Source organism: Calypte anna, chromosome 1 (genome assembly GCF_003957555.1).
Source record: "Calypte anna isolate BGI_N300 chromosome 1, bCalAnn1_v1.p, whole genome shotgun sequence".
NCBI lineage: Eukaryota > Metazoa > Chordata > Aves > Apodiformes > Trochilidae > Calypte > Calypte anna.
Genome location: NC_044244.1, coordinates 57,175,777 through 57,191,157, shown reverse-complemented (window position 1 = coordinate 57,191,157; position 15,381 = coordinate 57,175,777). Strand labels below are relative to the sequence as shown.

The 15,381-nt window shown below is 38.2% G+C and overlaps 1 protein-coding gene across 1 annotated transcript in view; it reads left to right on the top strand.

Annotated features, from left to right (window-relative positions):
• MYBPC1 (myosin binding protein C, slow type) overlaps positions 1–15,381 on the top strand; it is a 56,679-nt gene that overhangs the window by 29,815 nt on the left and 11,483 nt on the right. Inside the window, exons 16-25 of the mRNA XM_030447644.1 lie at positions 925–1,058; positions 2,209–2,365; positions 2,982–3,086; positions 3,671–3,859; positions 4,777–4,911; positions 9,520–9,687; positions 10,153–10,241; positions 11,705–11,900; positions 12,658–12,797; positions 14,420–14,579. Of these exons, the coding sequence (XP_030303504.1) occupies positions 925–1,058; positions 2,209–2,365; positions 2,982–3,086; positions 3,671–3,859; positions 4,777–4,911; positions 9,520–9,687; positions 10,153–10,241; positions 11,705–11,900; positions 12,658–12,797; positions 14,420–14,579 (1,473 nt within the window). The remainder of the gene's footprint in view (positions 1–924; positions 1,059–2,208; positions 2,366–2,981; positions 3,087–3,670; positions 3,860–4,776; positions 4,912–9,519; positions 9,688–10,152; positions 10,242–11,704; positions 11,901–12,657; positions 12,798–14,419; positions 14,580–15,381) is intronic.

Genomic DNA, 15,381 nt, shown 5'->3' with positions numbered 1-15,381 from the left:
TCCAGCACAGACCCTGTGAGGAGAGGCTGAGGGAGCTGGGGCTGTTCAGCCTGGAGAAGAGGCGGCTCAGGGGAGACCTCATCACTCTCTACAACTCCCTGAAAGGAGGGTGTAGCCAGGGGGGGTTGGTCTCTTTTGCCAGACGACTTTCAACAAGACAAGAGGGCACAGTCTTAAGTTGTGCCAGGGGAAATTTAGGTTAAATATTAGAAAGAATTTCTTTAGGGAGAGAGTGATCAAGCATTGGAATGGGCTGCCCAGGGAAGTAGTGGATTCTCTGTCCCTGGAGATATTTAAAAAGAGACTGGATGTGGCACTCAGTGCCATGGTCTAGCAACTGCAACGGTGGATCAAGGGTTGGACTTGATGATCTCAGAGGTCCCTTCCAACCCAGCCAATTCTATGATTCTATGATTCTATGATTCAATACATTAAAGAATAGTTGTGAGAAGGTTTTCATCAGTTGGCCTCCATACAGATGGGGTAAAATAAAATAATTCCATTTTCAGAAAAAGAATTTAGACTAAGAATGCTTTTGAACTGGTACCATGTTGTCTGAAGTGTGGTGAAAGGTGTAGAAAGACTGCAACTGAAGCTCTCAAGAGACACTTAGAGGAAATCTCTCTTAGCAGTTACCTAGATAAAAAATTCTACCTCAGGAAGATAGATTATATTCTTCATTGTCCTACTATCCCAAAATTTATGTGGTGCCATAGTTTATATTTTATTAGAAAAAAAATTCATTATTTTATTAAAAAGAAATCATCTTCATATAATTTCTTACTGACAAAAAATCAGTTGACTGAAAATACCAGGAAAGCACAAAACAGAGCATGATTCTCAATATTGCAGACCTGTGCCAGGTCACTGAGCTCTCAAGAGTGGCAACCTCATGGTAAATTTGGACAATCCCTCCTTTTTCAGATCCTCCTAAACTTCACCTGGATGGTCTTGGGGAAAATAACACTGTGACAGTTGTGGCAGGCAGCAAACTACGACTTGAGATCCCCATCACTGGAGAGCCAACTCCAAAAGTCATGTGGAGTAGAGGGGACAAGGTACAGTGTCAATGCACACATTTCTTGAGCTTAAAAAAGGAGCTTTTCCTTCAAAAAATAGCTTTTGGCCTTACGAAGAAATTGATTTTAGTGACACTAAATAAGAAAGAGATGCATTTTATCTAAAAAACACTTCTTGCTCAAAAATGAAGGCTAAAATTGAGAAATATTATTTAGTGTCTTTTGGATCTTTTTGTGGAATGGCTAAAATTAACAAAGATAAGGTTTTACTGTAAATGAATTGGAAAGGAGAGGAACATCTGATGCAGAAGAAAAATTATGAAAATCTTGAAAATTACTTCTGTACTTACTGTCCAGAATAGCTGCCAGATTTTGACAGTAAGTTAAGGTATGGTCTGGTTCTGAAAAAAGAACAATATATTTTCATAGAGTGACAAGAAAAGAAACCCAGAGTGACCCAAAAGAAACAATAGAGTGGGCAATTGGTGGCTTGAATCAGGTGTCTTAATGAAAAGCTTTTCACAGATCAGTCCCTGGCTGTGTAACACCAAAAGGCCACTTTTCACTTTTCACATTTAAATTTTCATTGTGGTATGTGAAAGCTGGAACATGTTATGATTATTGGATTTGTCCGACCTATCTAATCAGATCTCTGACTACTGTTTTTCAAATAATAATTATAGTATCACCATTGTGCAATTCCAAGTAGGGAATTATTCTCTGACAGCTCTCATTCCAAAATATGTGCCAGCATTTTAAATATGCAAGGAAACACCATGGACCACTACAATCACTCTGACCTTTAAATTGAATAATTACATTTCAATTTTACTTATGGGAGAATCAGATCCTCTTTTTCATCAAATTAATGACTGGTTGTGTTGATAAAAGCATGGTTTTGTTCACAGAACAAGTAAGCCTAGTGTCTCTTCCTTTGAGATGCAATGGCTGAACTGAGTACTAAAAAATTACCATATTTTAAAGCTAATTTATTTGTTTCTCAGATATTTCACCATTTTTGTCATCATCAGCTGACTGAAATTCTGAGCTTTAGTGTGTTTTTTCTTACAACTGTTTTAGTATTTTTGCTGAAATGTCCTGTACTGCATTTGGATTCTGATTTCTGAGCATTTTGACTCTCATATCCAGAAAATATGACTTTTTCCTCTTTAATTACTTTAATTCCTAGATGATCACAGACAGTGGAAGAATAAGGGCAGAAACATATTCAGACAGCAGCTGTCTGGTCATTGATACAGCTGAGAGGGAAGATTCAGGTCCTTTCAGAATAACATTAAAGAACGAGGCTGGAGAAGACACTGCTCTAATCAACATTAAAGTGGTTGGTAAGTCCTGTGGAACAGTGCATGTGAACCATGTGTTTTATCACAGACTTCGTCAATAAATTCTCCTTGAAGAGCCCTACTTTTCTGTGCCTCAAGAAGTGACAAATTCTTCTCCCCTTCTCTGCAAGTAGGTGATTTCTAGCTACCAAAGTACTGTAGATTCCCAGAAAAGTTCCATTTCCTTGTTTCTCCCCATTTTCAGATATGGAATTGAGGATATTAAGGCCCAGTGTTACTGAAGAACACAGGAGTTTACCATGGGCTTTAAGTAGGAGTTAATCACCCCACTGCTGGAGCCAAACTTGTGCATATGGCTGTGTGCCCTATTTTGCCACATGCCCTCAAGTGCCCCCCAAGTGCCTTGGCTGTGCTGAAGAACTTGGCACTTACTCCTTCCTAACCATGTGCCAAGATCCATAAAAACACTCTCTCTCTCTCTCTCTTTCTCTCTCTCTCTCTCTCTCTCTCTATCTCTCTCTTTCTCCCCCCTCAGGAGGAACTCCTGTTGCACTTCAAAAACTATTCAGATTTGTTTGTTATCTGACATTTTTTATTTCAAACAATGCAAAAAATTATTTTTTCTTTTTTTAAGTAATAATTACTTTGTTCATAACAGATATCCCTGATCCTCCTCAAGCACCGAAGGTGACTGAGGTAGGTGAAGACTGGTGTGTTATGACCTGGGAACCTCCAGCAAATGATGGTGGATCACCCATCTTAGGTACATACTTTTTTTTTTTTTTTAAATGCTGTGATATATTCAAAAGGAAAAAACTCTAAATAATGGACACCATAGGATCAGAGTTTACCTCTCTCTCTCAGGTCCTGGAGATACTCTGAGTACCCAGCTGCAAGAATGTCCTACCCAGTCTTAGACTTTACTGGGTAACTGGTTTTCTAATGCTTTTGAAACTGTCATGTTGTATGTTGCCACATTTTCAATCCCCCAACTTGAAAGACAACCACTTAGAATATCAAAATTTGAAGAGTTACAATGTTCGGATGTTAGCAGGTATTTCAGACCAATTTATTGAGTAAATTGGAATATTTTCCAATACTCTGAGCCAAGAGGAAAGTACGAGTAACCCAGAGGCCAGCAGAATCAGGCCCTTTTCACTCTGATATAAGTACAGCGGCGTTGTAAGGGGAAAACTAAATAAATAAATAAATAAGCACCTTCTCTGTGGCTTGAAATAGATATTGAGGAGTATCCAAGAAAACACTACTGGCCAGTCAAAGAAAAGACCCCTCACTATTGAGCTTCGTGCTGCTATTTACTATAATAAAATTTTGTTTTGTTAATAGGCTATTTCATTGAAAGGAAAAAGAAACAAAGCTCCAGGTGGATGAGGTTGAATTTTGAGCTGTGTAAAGAAACTACTTTTGAGCCCAAGAAGATGATTGAAGGTGTTGATTATGAGGTCCGTGTATTTGCTGTTAATGCAATTGGCATTTCCAAGCCAAGTATGCCTTCAAAGCCTTTTGTTCCCATAGGTAAGTAAACAAGAGCATAGAAATGGGTATATATTTAGAATGTTAGACTTGATACATTATCCCAAGCATCTAATTAATAGTCCTTTATAAACAAGAAACCAAGATATATAGACAGAAAAATGGTGCACTACAGTAAAACAGTGACATGCTAAAGGCAAGCCTCATAGTCTATGGTCAATATGTTTTAAGGACTAGAATCAATAGTTCTGTGGTTTTATATATCATAGGTACCATCTGAGTCAACAGAGTCAAACTGTTTGCAATTTAAAGAATTGATAAAGATTCTGAGACTACAGTCTCGGTTGTTTTTTGCAGAAAGGGATTTAATATTTTCAACATCCTAGGTCATATTTGACATTATTCTACATGTCCTCGTACTGCTTCATATTAATGTAAGAGATAGAGGGCCTTGTCATCCACCTAGGAACAGGCTAATTCAATTACTTCCTCCTATAAAGAAACAGATTTTTTCAAGCTATTGTGATAACCTGGTAAACAAAAGGTTACTTGTTCTGTAGGCCAGCAAAAGTTTCCACCTTGCTCAGTGGCAGCCCCATGATGCAGAGGAGCAAGAAGGTGGCTGTTTTGCTACTGCCTGCTCTCCTCTTGCCAGAAAATACCTGATGTTGTAGAATACTCTACTCACAGCTGCTCTGCTTTGCCTTCCTCCTCTCTTTGTCCTTCTCACTTCTCAGCAGGAGAAGTTCAACCCCAGGTTAGGCTGTGAGCAGATATGGGATTGAGGTACTGCTTCTAGTTTGTTGCTAGCTGGGAAAGAAAGGGATGCTTGGAAATAACTGGTATGCAGGATTTAGCCTGCCATCTGTGATGCTAAATTAGAGGAATTCACACCAGAGATGTAAACTTTTAACTGTGACACAGTCTTCTGCCTTCTCTTTGTTGCCTGCTTGCTTCAGCTGTGACCAGTCCACCAACCATGCTGGCGCTGGATGAAGCAACTGATAATTCAGTGACAATGAAATGGAGGCCACCAGACCGCATTGGAGCAGCAGGGTTAGATGGATATGTTGTAGAATACTGCTTTGAAGGAAGTAAGTGACGACGACTGGGGTATGTTACTTGTAGTGAGTAGGTAAGACTTTCTCCATTTTTCTCTGCAGGTATCAGGTGCTCTCACTTTAAGGCAGATCAGTCAGAAAACCTCCAGCAGCAGGGTTTTGTTCAGGCTTCCTTTAGTGTGTGTCCCACCCATTGATTGTAGCTCAATCCATCTTCAATTTGATCTGAAATCCAAATCAAAAGCCATAATCTGTTGCAGAGTACCAAGCAACGTGCTAATCTCTATCCTTTTTTTTTTTTTTTTTTTGAGCTAAATGAGTTGATTCAGTGAAGAGTGGAAGGAAAAAATGAATGGCTGTAAACGTGGTCCAAAATACATGCAGGCTGGCTTGGTTTTAGGGACAGGAGGTCTTCAGGTGTGGCAATCCCTACCTTGACATATTACTAATAGGCTACTTCAGATGCCACTTCCCAGTACTGAGGACAGCCTCTCCAATAGCTGCCTGCAGTTAGCTAGGCATGCAAAGTTCATGGATATGGAATTTCTACAGTTTTTGTGTAGTTGCATACAGGATCATCAACCATGTCCATCTAAGACATAAATCTATGCAGAACTGAAGAAGATAAAGATATATGATACTGAATAAACTTATAAGAGTAGAATAACATGGAGCAAGGAAACATAATGTATATTTTACAACTAAGGGTCTTCAGTGATGAAGCAGAAGAAACTAAGTATTTTTCAGCAGATTTTTTTCTGATTTGGCATCAAATGAAGTGTCTTTCCAAACAGTAAAATCCATGAACTCCTGGGTAAGTATCAAATAGCCTGGAGTGGTATGTGCAATACTCAGCCTCTGTGAGCAAATGCTGATCAGCAGGACTTCAGCAGTGTTGTGTATTTATATAAATGGAAAGCAGTTATCTTCAGCTCTGCTAGCTGCTTCTCTTAACTGCACTGTAAATCAAACTGTGAGTTGGACACTTTTTTTTCATGAAGGCATTTATTTCAGTGAAAGCTTTCCATGAATGCAGCCCACAGCCTGGAGACAAGAGGTAGAGGACAGAACTTATCGTTCATGCTGTCACACATTTCACATTCAGACAATCCAGGAGGTCAAAACCAGGACCTAGAAAACAGTAGGTCACAAAAGCAGTCAGATGCCAGAGGATCAGAGAGAATGTTCTCAGCTCTCACTCAGGCAAGTGAGAGAGAGGGAGAGCAGAAGAATCCCTGGCTTTTCCCAGGAGCACTCAGCATCCCATAGTGCTGAGCTGAATACCTGTAAGGAGCAGGAACAGACTGCAAGGAGCTCAGAGGTCTGGAGAAGATTACCTGAAGGCAGACACAGTTGGAATGGTAGGAAGGGTTTTCCTTGTATATTGGGAGGGAACTGAGGGAACAGCTCAGAATGAGTAAGCATGCAGTCTTACATCAAAATAAAGCATTTCTACTATGTTTCCATTGGATAGGCAAGGTATATGGGGATATAAAGGAGTCTGACTGTCAATGTGAGGATTTCAAGATCTTTGGTGTGTGGTGTTCAGAAGAATCTTCCAAACCTATCTTATAAAGACTATAAGACAGAAGATCATTGAATACTTGTTTAATCGAAGAGATTTTTTTACCTTTCTTTTTTTTTTCCAGATAGGTTTAAAACATATGAAGATACAAAATGGCAGACAAGTGTCATTTTATAGTTACCCACCTCAGTTAAAATACAATGGGTGCAATGTATTTTACATGGCTTTTTGAGTGTTTATGTATATCTATATATGCCTTATATATATATGCATATACATCTATATATACACAATTGAAATTATTTATGTATATATGTTATGAAAATTATTAGGAAGAAGCAAGCTTAGTAGAAAATAAAAAATTAAGAAATTGTGTTACTAGAAATTACATTCTTTTCTCTATGTTCAGTCCTCTTTTTCTTTCTTGCTATATCTCAATTCCTCCTTTTCTCAGTACTTTCAGTGCCTGTTTTGACTCAAACTAATATCTTCCATACTTTTTAATAACTCTTTTAAATTTCAAGGTCCTTTTAATGACTGTCTATATTCATTCTACTCTTCTTTTCTTTAAGTTACCTGTTTGTAATCTCATTTGTCTTTACCACCTTCTCCATTCTTTCACTGTTTCCACTGGAGTAGTTATAAAGAGGGAATTTTTGAGACTTTCTTTTCATGGCAATCAATTAAGTGAAATCACAATGCGAAAACAGGAATACCAAAAAATACATATATAATTATAATTTAGAAGAATCATGTACATGAGCATTGATTTGGCTTTGTGAACCTTGGTAATAGCCTTTACTCTGAACCTCATAAGCTGATCAACACCGTGGACTCCTGGACTTCTTTAACTATGGTAGCACCTTAGGCAGCTCGCTGCGTATATTATGGAGCTGGAATTTCATCGTGAGTATCTGGATCTGGCATTGCATAGGTGTGTGAATAATGTGGTTATGGAACCCCCCAGGGATAGTTTACAACATCTAACTTGAACTTCTTGCTGTGGGGATACGGAACAGACCGAATCACGTTGACACTGAAGAAGCCAATTCCTAGTAATATTTGCTAATGACTGGTTCTTGTTTGACATTTCAAGAGTAGTCTGATGAGCTTGGCCCTTGTTTTTCCCAGGACACTGTTTGTCTGCTTTGAAAGGACCACTGTAACTGCAGATGATCTGTTTTCATCACCAGTAAATAAGCACTTTGGAGAGTCTCTGTTGGCTGAGATCTTTCCCCGTGTACCCATCCAGAATCATGCACAGACAGCAGAATAGCATTTTTACTATCCTGAAAACAGCAAATTCCAGGATTCCAAGAAATCTAGGGCATTCATGGCTTTGACCAGGAAACAAAGTTTTAGTGATCACATCATATCTCTAATCATCCATGGTTTTTTTCCACTTTTAACTTTCTTTCTATGTTGCCTTTAGTTAAATGTGTTCTCTTTGTTTTCACAGCTTTTTTCCAAGACTTATTTTTCTGTCTCTCTTACTCAGAATTCTTCTCTGAATTTCTTCTCTTTTCTGATGTGTTTTCTTCTCCTTCTACACTTTCCCCATCACAGTTCTGTTTCATATCTGTCTCTTCCAAATGTTCCTTTTATCTCTTTTCTTCCTTCTTTCCAGGGCTGTGATCAGGCCCACAGAAAAAAAAAAGAAACAACTTTTTCTCCTCCTCTTCCTATATTCTTTATCTTTCCTGTGAACACCATTCATAACTGTTCTTTGATCTAGAAGCCTTCTTTCCATCTCTTTCCTCTCTGCAGTCTCCCTAAATATAGATCCTCTAAACCTTTAGAGCCTAGCATCTATCTTTGTATACTTACTAACAGGAATTTCTAACCACTGTCAAAATGCTCCATCTTTGTGAAAGTAGGTGTCTCTGATTAATTTTAAAGATGGATTCTCACAAAGTATATCGACAGATCAGTCTGAGGAACTGATGGAGCCACCTTTTAACGTGGAAGGTACAGTATTCAACATAGGATATAAATCTTCTGTAATGAAAGAATATCTCCCTTCACAAAAGGAAAAATAAATTTCTGAGGGTGCACGTTAGGGGTACCAGTCTAAAGAATTTGGTATAGCCTGTGTATAAAGGGAGGGGGAGGTCTTTGTGGAACAATCATTAATTGCAACCCTCTTCTGCTAGAATGTGAAAGCAACAGCTCGATGGAGAACTTAATTCCTAAAAGTAAGACTCACAGTTATGAAAATGGACATCTGCAGGGCTCTCTAGCTTATAATAGTTCTCTTGTTTTCTGTGCCAATCTTATAATACCATCTTTACATGCTGTGGAAAGTATTGATACTGACTTGCTACTGCATAAATCTGACTTCCAAAAGTCAAGGTGCCAGAAGTGTTAAAGTGATCTGTTTAGAGGACAGGGTGGAAAATAAAGTATCATTTGTAGTTGAAGCTCTTCTGAAAGACTGTACTGTTTCCATCACCGTCTGGATGACATGCGACTGCCTAGGGGTAGGAGAAAAAAATTAAAGAATACTTTCATTATGGGAATAATTCTGATACAGCCTTCCTTTTTTAAAGGTACCAGGAGAGATAGCATTTCATTGCAATTTGAAATATTCTGTGTTTCTCTCATCACTGCGGTCTCAGTGGTATTTTCAAGTATACTCAGTACTGCTCTAACTGTGATATTAAAATTAATTGTAAAATTCATTTCTCTCCAAGGAAGCTGTTAAAGCAATGATGAGTGCTTTTGGAAATATACTCTATGTCCCTATTGTTTTCTATCAGCTGAATTTAAAGACTAATGAGTTTTCTCTCTGAAAATTAAATTTTACACTTTTTAAAAACATGTATATCTTTGAGTATAAACATATAATCAGCCGAAACCCCTAAATGTTTGGAACATTTTTGCTCTGTATGATTAGAGTGAATCCATATAATGTTACAGCATAATTAGGAAAAAAAACCCAAAACAACAAAAAACAAAAAAACCAACCCAAAAACCAAACAAACATAAAAAGACTAAATAATCAGATTATAACTAATCTATTACTGTTTAGTAATTTTCCTCATCCTTACTGTGGATATATTTATAATTCCCTTGTTCTTTCTATTCATCCTTCCATCCCCCTTTCCCTAAACTAGCTGATGAATGGATTGTGGCTAACCCAGAGCTGACAGACAAAACGAAGTATACTATCACCGGCCTGCCAACAGGCTCGAAAATCCTTGTGAGAGTAAAAGCTGTGAATGCTGCTGGTGAAAGTGAGCCCAGGTACCACCCACAGGCTATTTTAGTCAAGGAAGTGATAGGTAAGATCCTCCTGCCTACGCTCACCCACAAATACACGCTGCTTCCATACTTAGTTTGGTTTTCTTAAGGGTAACACTTACTTCTTGTTGGAAACTGATGATGTGGCCTTACAGAGCCATTGTGCAGTATCTATTAATAATTAAACCATCTTTCAAAATATTGCTAATTAATTTTGTTTAATTTCTGAGCGTTTATTGCTCAGCATTTCAAGACTTTTTTTTCCTGCAGAACTTGATTTTCCTTTTTTTGAGTTGCAGTGGGGTTCCCACTTATTCCTACTGTCATAACATTTGGTGTTACAAAACACGATGGTGTACCAAATGTAACATCATGGGACCAAGAAATTTAAGACATTAATCACTTCTGGGAACCATAGATCACAGAGCTTCCTATTTATACAAATGCTCACCAGGGCTTCCTCAGTTGGAAAACAAAATAAATGTCAAGCTTTTGGCTTTTTTCAGAACCACCAAAGATACGTCTACCAAGACACTTAAAACAAACCTATACTCGAAGAGTTGGAGAAACTGTGAATCTTGTTATTCCTTTCCAGGTAAGAACTAAACACATTGACAGGAAAATATTATTATTTCTTGTATACATGCTTTTCAAACTCTTCCTGTGTAACTTCTGCCAGCCAGTGATTTAACTTAAGAACTGGAAGAACACAGAAGTACAGAGGTGCTTCCAAGCTTTTGCTTTGACATCTCAAATAAATTATGTTGAGCTACTTAACAAATTGGGTAGCTCGCTTAGACAGACTGATCTGTCATCTGTATTTCAAAGGACACATAAATAGTCACAGTAGACATTGCTTGTGAGATAATAACAAGTACAATGCAAAATGGTTACACTGGTAGTAGATACAATATCAAGGGTCAGGCTGTTAGCATTCTTATCTTGAGATAAGTAAGAGTAAGAGTTTCAGAGTAAGAGCAGGCAGAGTTTCACTGACTCCTAGAGTACTGTCATATGAAGTCATTGCAAGAATTGTAGAATCATAGGATGACAGGTGGGAAGGGACCTCAAGGATCATTCAAACATTTCTAGGTACAACACAGTTTAGATGAGATGGCCCAGCATCCTGTCAAGCTGAGTCTTAGATGTGTCCAGTGTTGGGGTATCCATCACTTTCAACTCTTTCCAAGGATAAAGCATGAGTTTTCCTACAGCATTATGTTAACCTTCATTCCCACACCTTTTGCAACAGCAGTTGCCTCTCTACCTAAACAGTCCCTGTTGTTCAAAATCCAAGAATTTTACCAGAACTCATTTTTATTTCATGTCTTCCAGCCTGGCAGTACTGAGTAGGTATAATCCAGCCTCTGCAAAGCTGTTAAAGGCTTAATAAAAGTTAGATCAGCAATACACTGCAAGAGACATTGATCTTGGGAAACTAAGGGAATATTCTATGGTTAGTCTCTAAGGCTTTCAAGATAAGGCATTACTATTTGCAGACAGCATCTGCAAATTGCTAGCCTCTGGATGGCAAATCCCATGGAATCCACTCTGATTCAAGTACCTAAATTGGGCGCTTCTACACCCACAAAAATGGCACACAAAAGATGTCAATCTATCCTACCTAACAACTATTGCAAATGCTTTTGCAATGAAAGAAGGGAATTTGGGATCCCTAGGAGTTCAGTCCATCACTTCCGTCGCTCACTGACAGAGTAGAGAACGTGGGCACTTTCAGAGGGTGAAATATTTTGTTCTGCATATTCTGTTTATTTTTTTAAACTCTTTCTTTAAGAAAAAAATGAAAATCATTCATCAAATTTAGCCAGAAAGTAACCTAATTTAGCCAGAATTTGTAAGCATTTTAATTCTTCTTGGAAAAAAAATAGAAACCAAGCTGCGTTTTAGGTGAATTAGCATGACTGAATCTCAAATGCTGTATGGTTTAAATTAAAATTCTCAGTTTGTTTCAGGATGTTTTTTTATGGGAAACAAACCCCTTTTTTCTCACACTCTTTTCTTTCACAAAATTATATGCAACTTATTTCCTTCTTACAGGGAAAGCCAAGGGCAAAAGTATCATGGGAGAAAAATGGTTCTCCAATTGACAAGAACGAAATCAATATCCGCAGCACTGACAATGACACAATCATCTTCATCCGAAAGGCAGAAAGGAGCCACTCTGGAGAATATAACATGAAAGTGGAAGTAGAGAACTTTGAGGACAAAGCTATGATAGATATTCAGATTGTTGGTATGTTTTGAAAAAAATGGAAATAAATGCTTGACACAGAAGCAGATTCCAGCCATTCCAAGCTTATAGGAAAGCAGAAGAATCCCAAAGAGCATTTTCCTTGACAGTGATAACTCTCCACATCCCAGTACTTGGCTATAGATTTGTAGTCTCTTAGTAAAACTTCCTGCACAATGGAAGGTGCTTTTTGGATCATATCAGTCTCTTTTTTCACTGTTATGCTTTTCATGTTCCGGTCTACCAGGATGCAAACCTGATATCCATAGCCAGAAATGGCAGTAAATTCATAGCAACTTTGTCACAAGTGTAATGTGGAAGAAATTCTAAATGTTGAAAGTACATGAAAGTAGGAAGGACAGACATGGAAAGACATATACTTCTCTTTTTTCCCAATCGATTTCCTTTACAAAACTGACAAAATTGATCCTACAGCCTCTATAATGATTGTCTAGTGTTGTCTTTTAGGAACACATATTCAACTGGTTTTAACTTCTCCAAAATATCATGTCTTGATGCAGTTGAAGAGCACAGAGATATTAGAAATCCTATTCACAAAATTCTCAGGTTATGTTTTTCATAATTCTGACAGGTCTTAACTTTGGGAAGTTTTATTTTGCAACCTCAGCTTCCTTTGGGCATTGGTTTCAGCATATGTGTGGTTTAATACACGAGAGAAATAGAACCAAGTGCAAGTGTGGGAAAGAGACCCAGGGAAAGCAAACATTGGAAAGATCCAGTTGCTGTGTTTTCATTACAGATCGCCCAGGTCCACCAGAGGTTGTAACCATCGATGATGTCTGGGGAGACAATGTGAATTTATCATGGAAGCCCCCAAAAGATGATGGCAATGCTGCCATTACTGGGTACACTATTCAAAAAGCAGATAAGAAGAGTATGGTAAGTAATGAGATGTTTTAAAAGTTTCCTTTTTAAAAAGTCTTTAAAATTGTTCCTTTTAAAAATCATGCTTTATATGCTTCAATTGATGTAGGTAGACAAGTAAGTGCTCAAAAAATCTGCAAGGCATCTTTAAAAATTATTAAAATTTCCTGCTCACTGTATCTAAATCCTAAAAATGGAAACGTTTTTAGGTGATGCCAAAGAGGCCAACTAAAAGGGAAAGGACAGGTGGATTTGAAGGAAATAAATCTTTTTTTCTTTCTCTCAGAAGAGAAAATAAAACCAAGAATATTAATTCTTCATTCAATAGGTTGTAACAAGAATAAAAATGAAATGCTGTCATTTTCAAACCTGTTGTGTCACATTGTGCAAGTCATTGCCACTCCTTACTACCCATGGCAAAATGGTACATATATAACTTTTAAGCTGCTATGACATTTACAGATGAAAAGTACAATATAGAGATATTTGTTATTTTCATTACACTAACATGAATTCTACATTTCTTTAAAAGATAATAGCTGGATTCTTACATTTAAAACTTACTGAAAATTTAAACACAGGAAGTCCAGTACAGTATTTTGGGAATTGCCTTATCTAAGGGAATCTTAGATGAGAAAACTTTGAAGAGAATACAGAGCAATACAGAACAACGATTTGTCCTGTACAGAATACAGAACAATGATTTCCCCTGTCTCTAAATTACTGTGCTAAGGAGAAAGCAATAACAGCAGTGTCTATGGTCCAGTATGTCATGGATCATTCAGGTCACAGTGTTCCCTGTGGTGTTGGATTTTGCAATTCTGGCACAGCTGGCCTTTTGCAGAAATCTATTTCCCCACAAGGCACTTTGGCTCTTAAGGATGACCAGATATCAACGCAAACTATTGCACAAGGAACCCTGCACAAGTTCATCTTTAGAAAAGAAAGAAAACTATATAGAGCAGAGTAAATAAAGCAAAAAATATTGCTGTTGTCATAATGTGCTTTATATTAATTGCAATTTTAGCATTAACTTCTTTCATATCTGTTTATTATTTAAATACCTTGTACTGGGATAGAAATCACATGTTCTGTTACTGCTGCGAGGCTAAAGCATTAAAACCTATCTCCCTATCCAAGCCTTTAGATATCAGAGGACCACCTGCTTAAAATTACTCTTTTTATGAATACTCAACCTGTGGAACAGGGGGTTGATTAGTGTGTTGTCTTCCTGTATGTTCCTGCAGAGCACTACATGCTACTACTCTTTTTATCTGCAGCAGTACCCTCAGTATCAGCAACGTGGTCTAGGAATGAAGAAGCCTCACACAATAGAACACTTGTAATATTGGATTTCCTAAAACAAACCTTCACAGCTAACAGAGTACAACAACTCATTAGGGTTCCCTTTCCACTTGGCCTTCATTGCTCAGCAATGAACTCTATGGTTTTCTCATTACCACTCATTTCAGACAGGATACTTAATTACTGCCAGTTCCGCTATTTTTGTATCCATTAAAATTCCCTTAAAAGAAAGATCTTACTCTCACAAGCTGGATGATTCTTCTAAAGAGCTAATGGTTGGTAGGTGCAGGGTGCTGAGGGGAAGCTGACTCTTTTGTGTTCGTGTCCTTCAGGAATGGTTCACAGTTATCGAGCACTATCACCGCACCAGTGCCACCATCAATGAGCTCATCATCGGGAACGAGTACTACTTCAGGGTCTTTGCTGAAAACATGTGTGGCCTCAGTGAGGATGCAACGATGACCAAAGAGAGTGCTCTGATTGCAAAGGATGGTTAGCTTGTGATCCATTCCTTGTTAAAAGAGAAGGGGTGTGTTCATGGGCTGGAAGGCGGTTAGAGGTGAAGGCCTTCTCTTTCAAATATTCAGGTGTATTCCTAGCCTGGATGTCCAGGTATACAAATTGTAACTAGGATATTCTACATTATTATTCCACATTTAGACATTACAGAAAAATTCTTTGCTGTGATAGTGATGAGACACTGGAACAGGTTGCCCAAGGAAGTTGTGGCTGCCCCCTCCTAGGAAGTGTCCAAGGCCAGGCTGGACAGAGCTCTGAGCAACCTGGTCTAGTGGGAGGTGTCCCTGCCTATGCAGGGGGGTTGGAACCAGATGATCTTTAAGGTCCCTTCCAACTCAAACCATTATGTGATTCATGATAAAGACTTCTTTGTTTGTCCACATAATTCACAGTTGCTGCATTAATCAAGTGGGACATTTTCCACAATCTTGGATCTCCAACTCCTGTCACCACTGTCAGATTTAAGTTGACAAGAGCTGGAGAGGAGTAAAGAAGCTGTTCTGTCAGAAGCAGTGGGTCACTGCCTCGCAATGGAGAGCTGCCATCAGCTCTGCATGTGCTCCCATACATTTCAGGCAGATACATGCAAACCCTGTTTCACATCTGTTGCAGGTGGAGCTAGAAAAACTCTGATTCTGCAGTGAAAAATCCTGACATTTCATAGATTGTCAGTTTTAAATGGTACTGTAAACTTACAAATAAAACCCCAAAATTAACTGCCCCTCCTATGGAAGGGAAATTCTAGAAACAGGTTCTTTATAGAAAGAAAATCAAG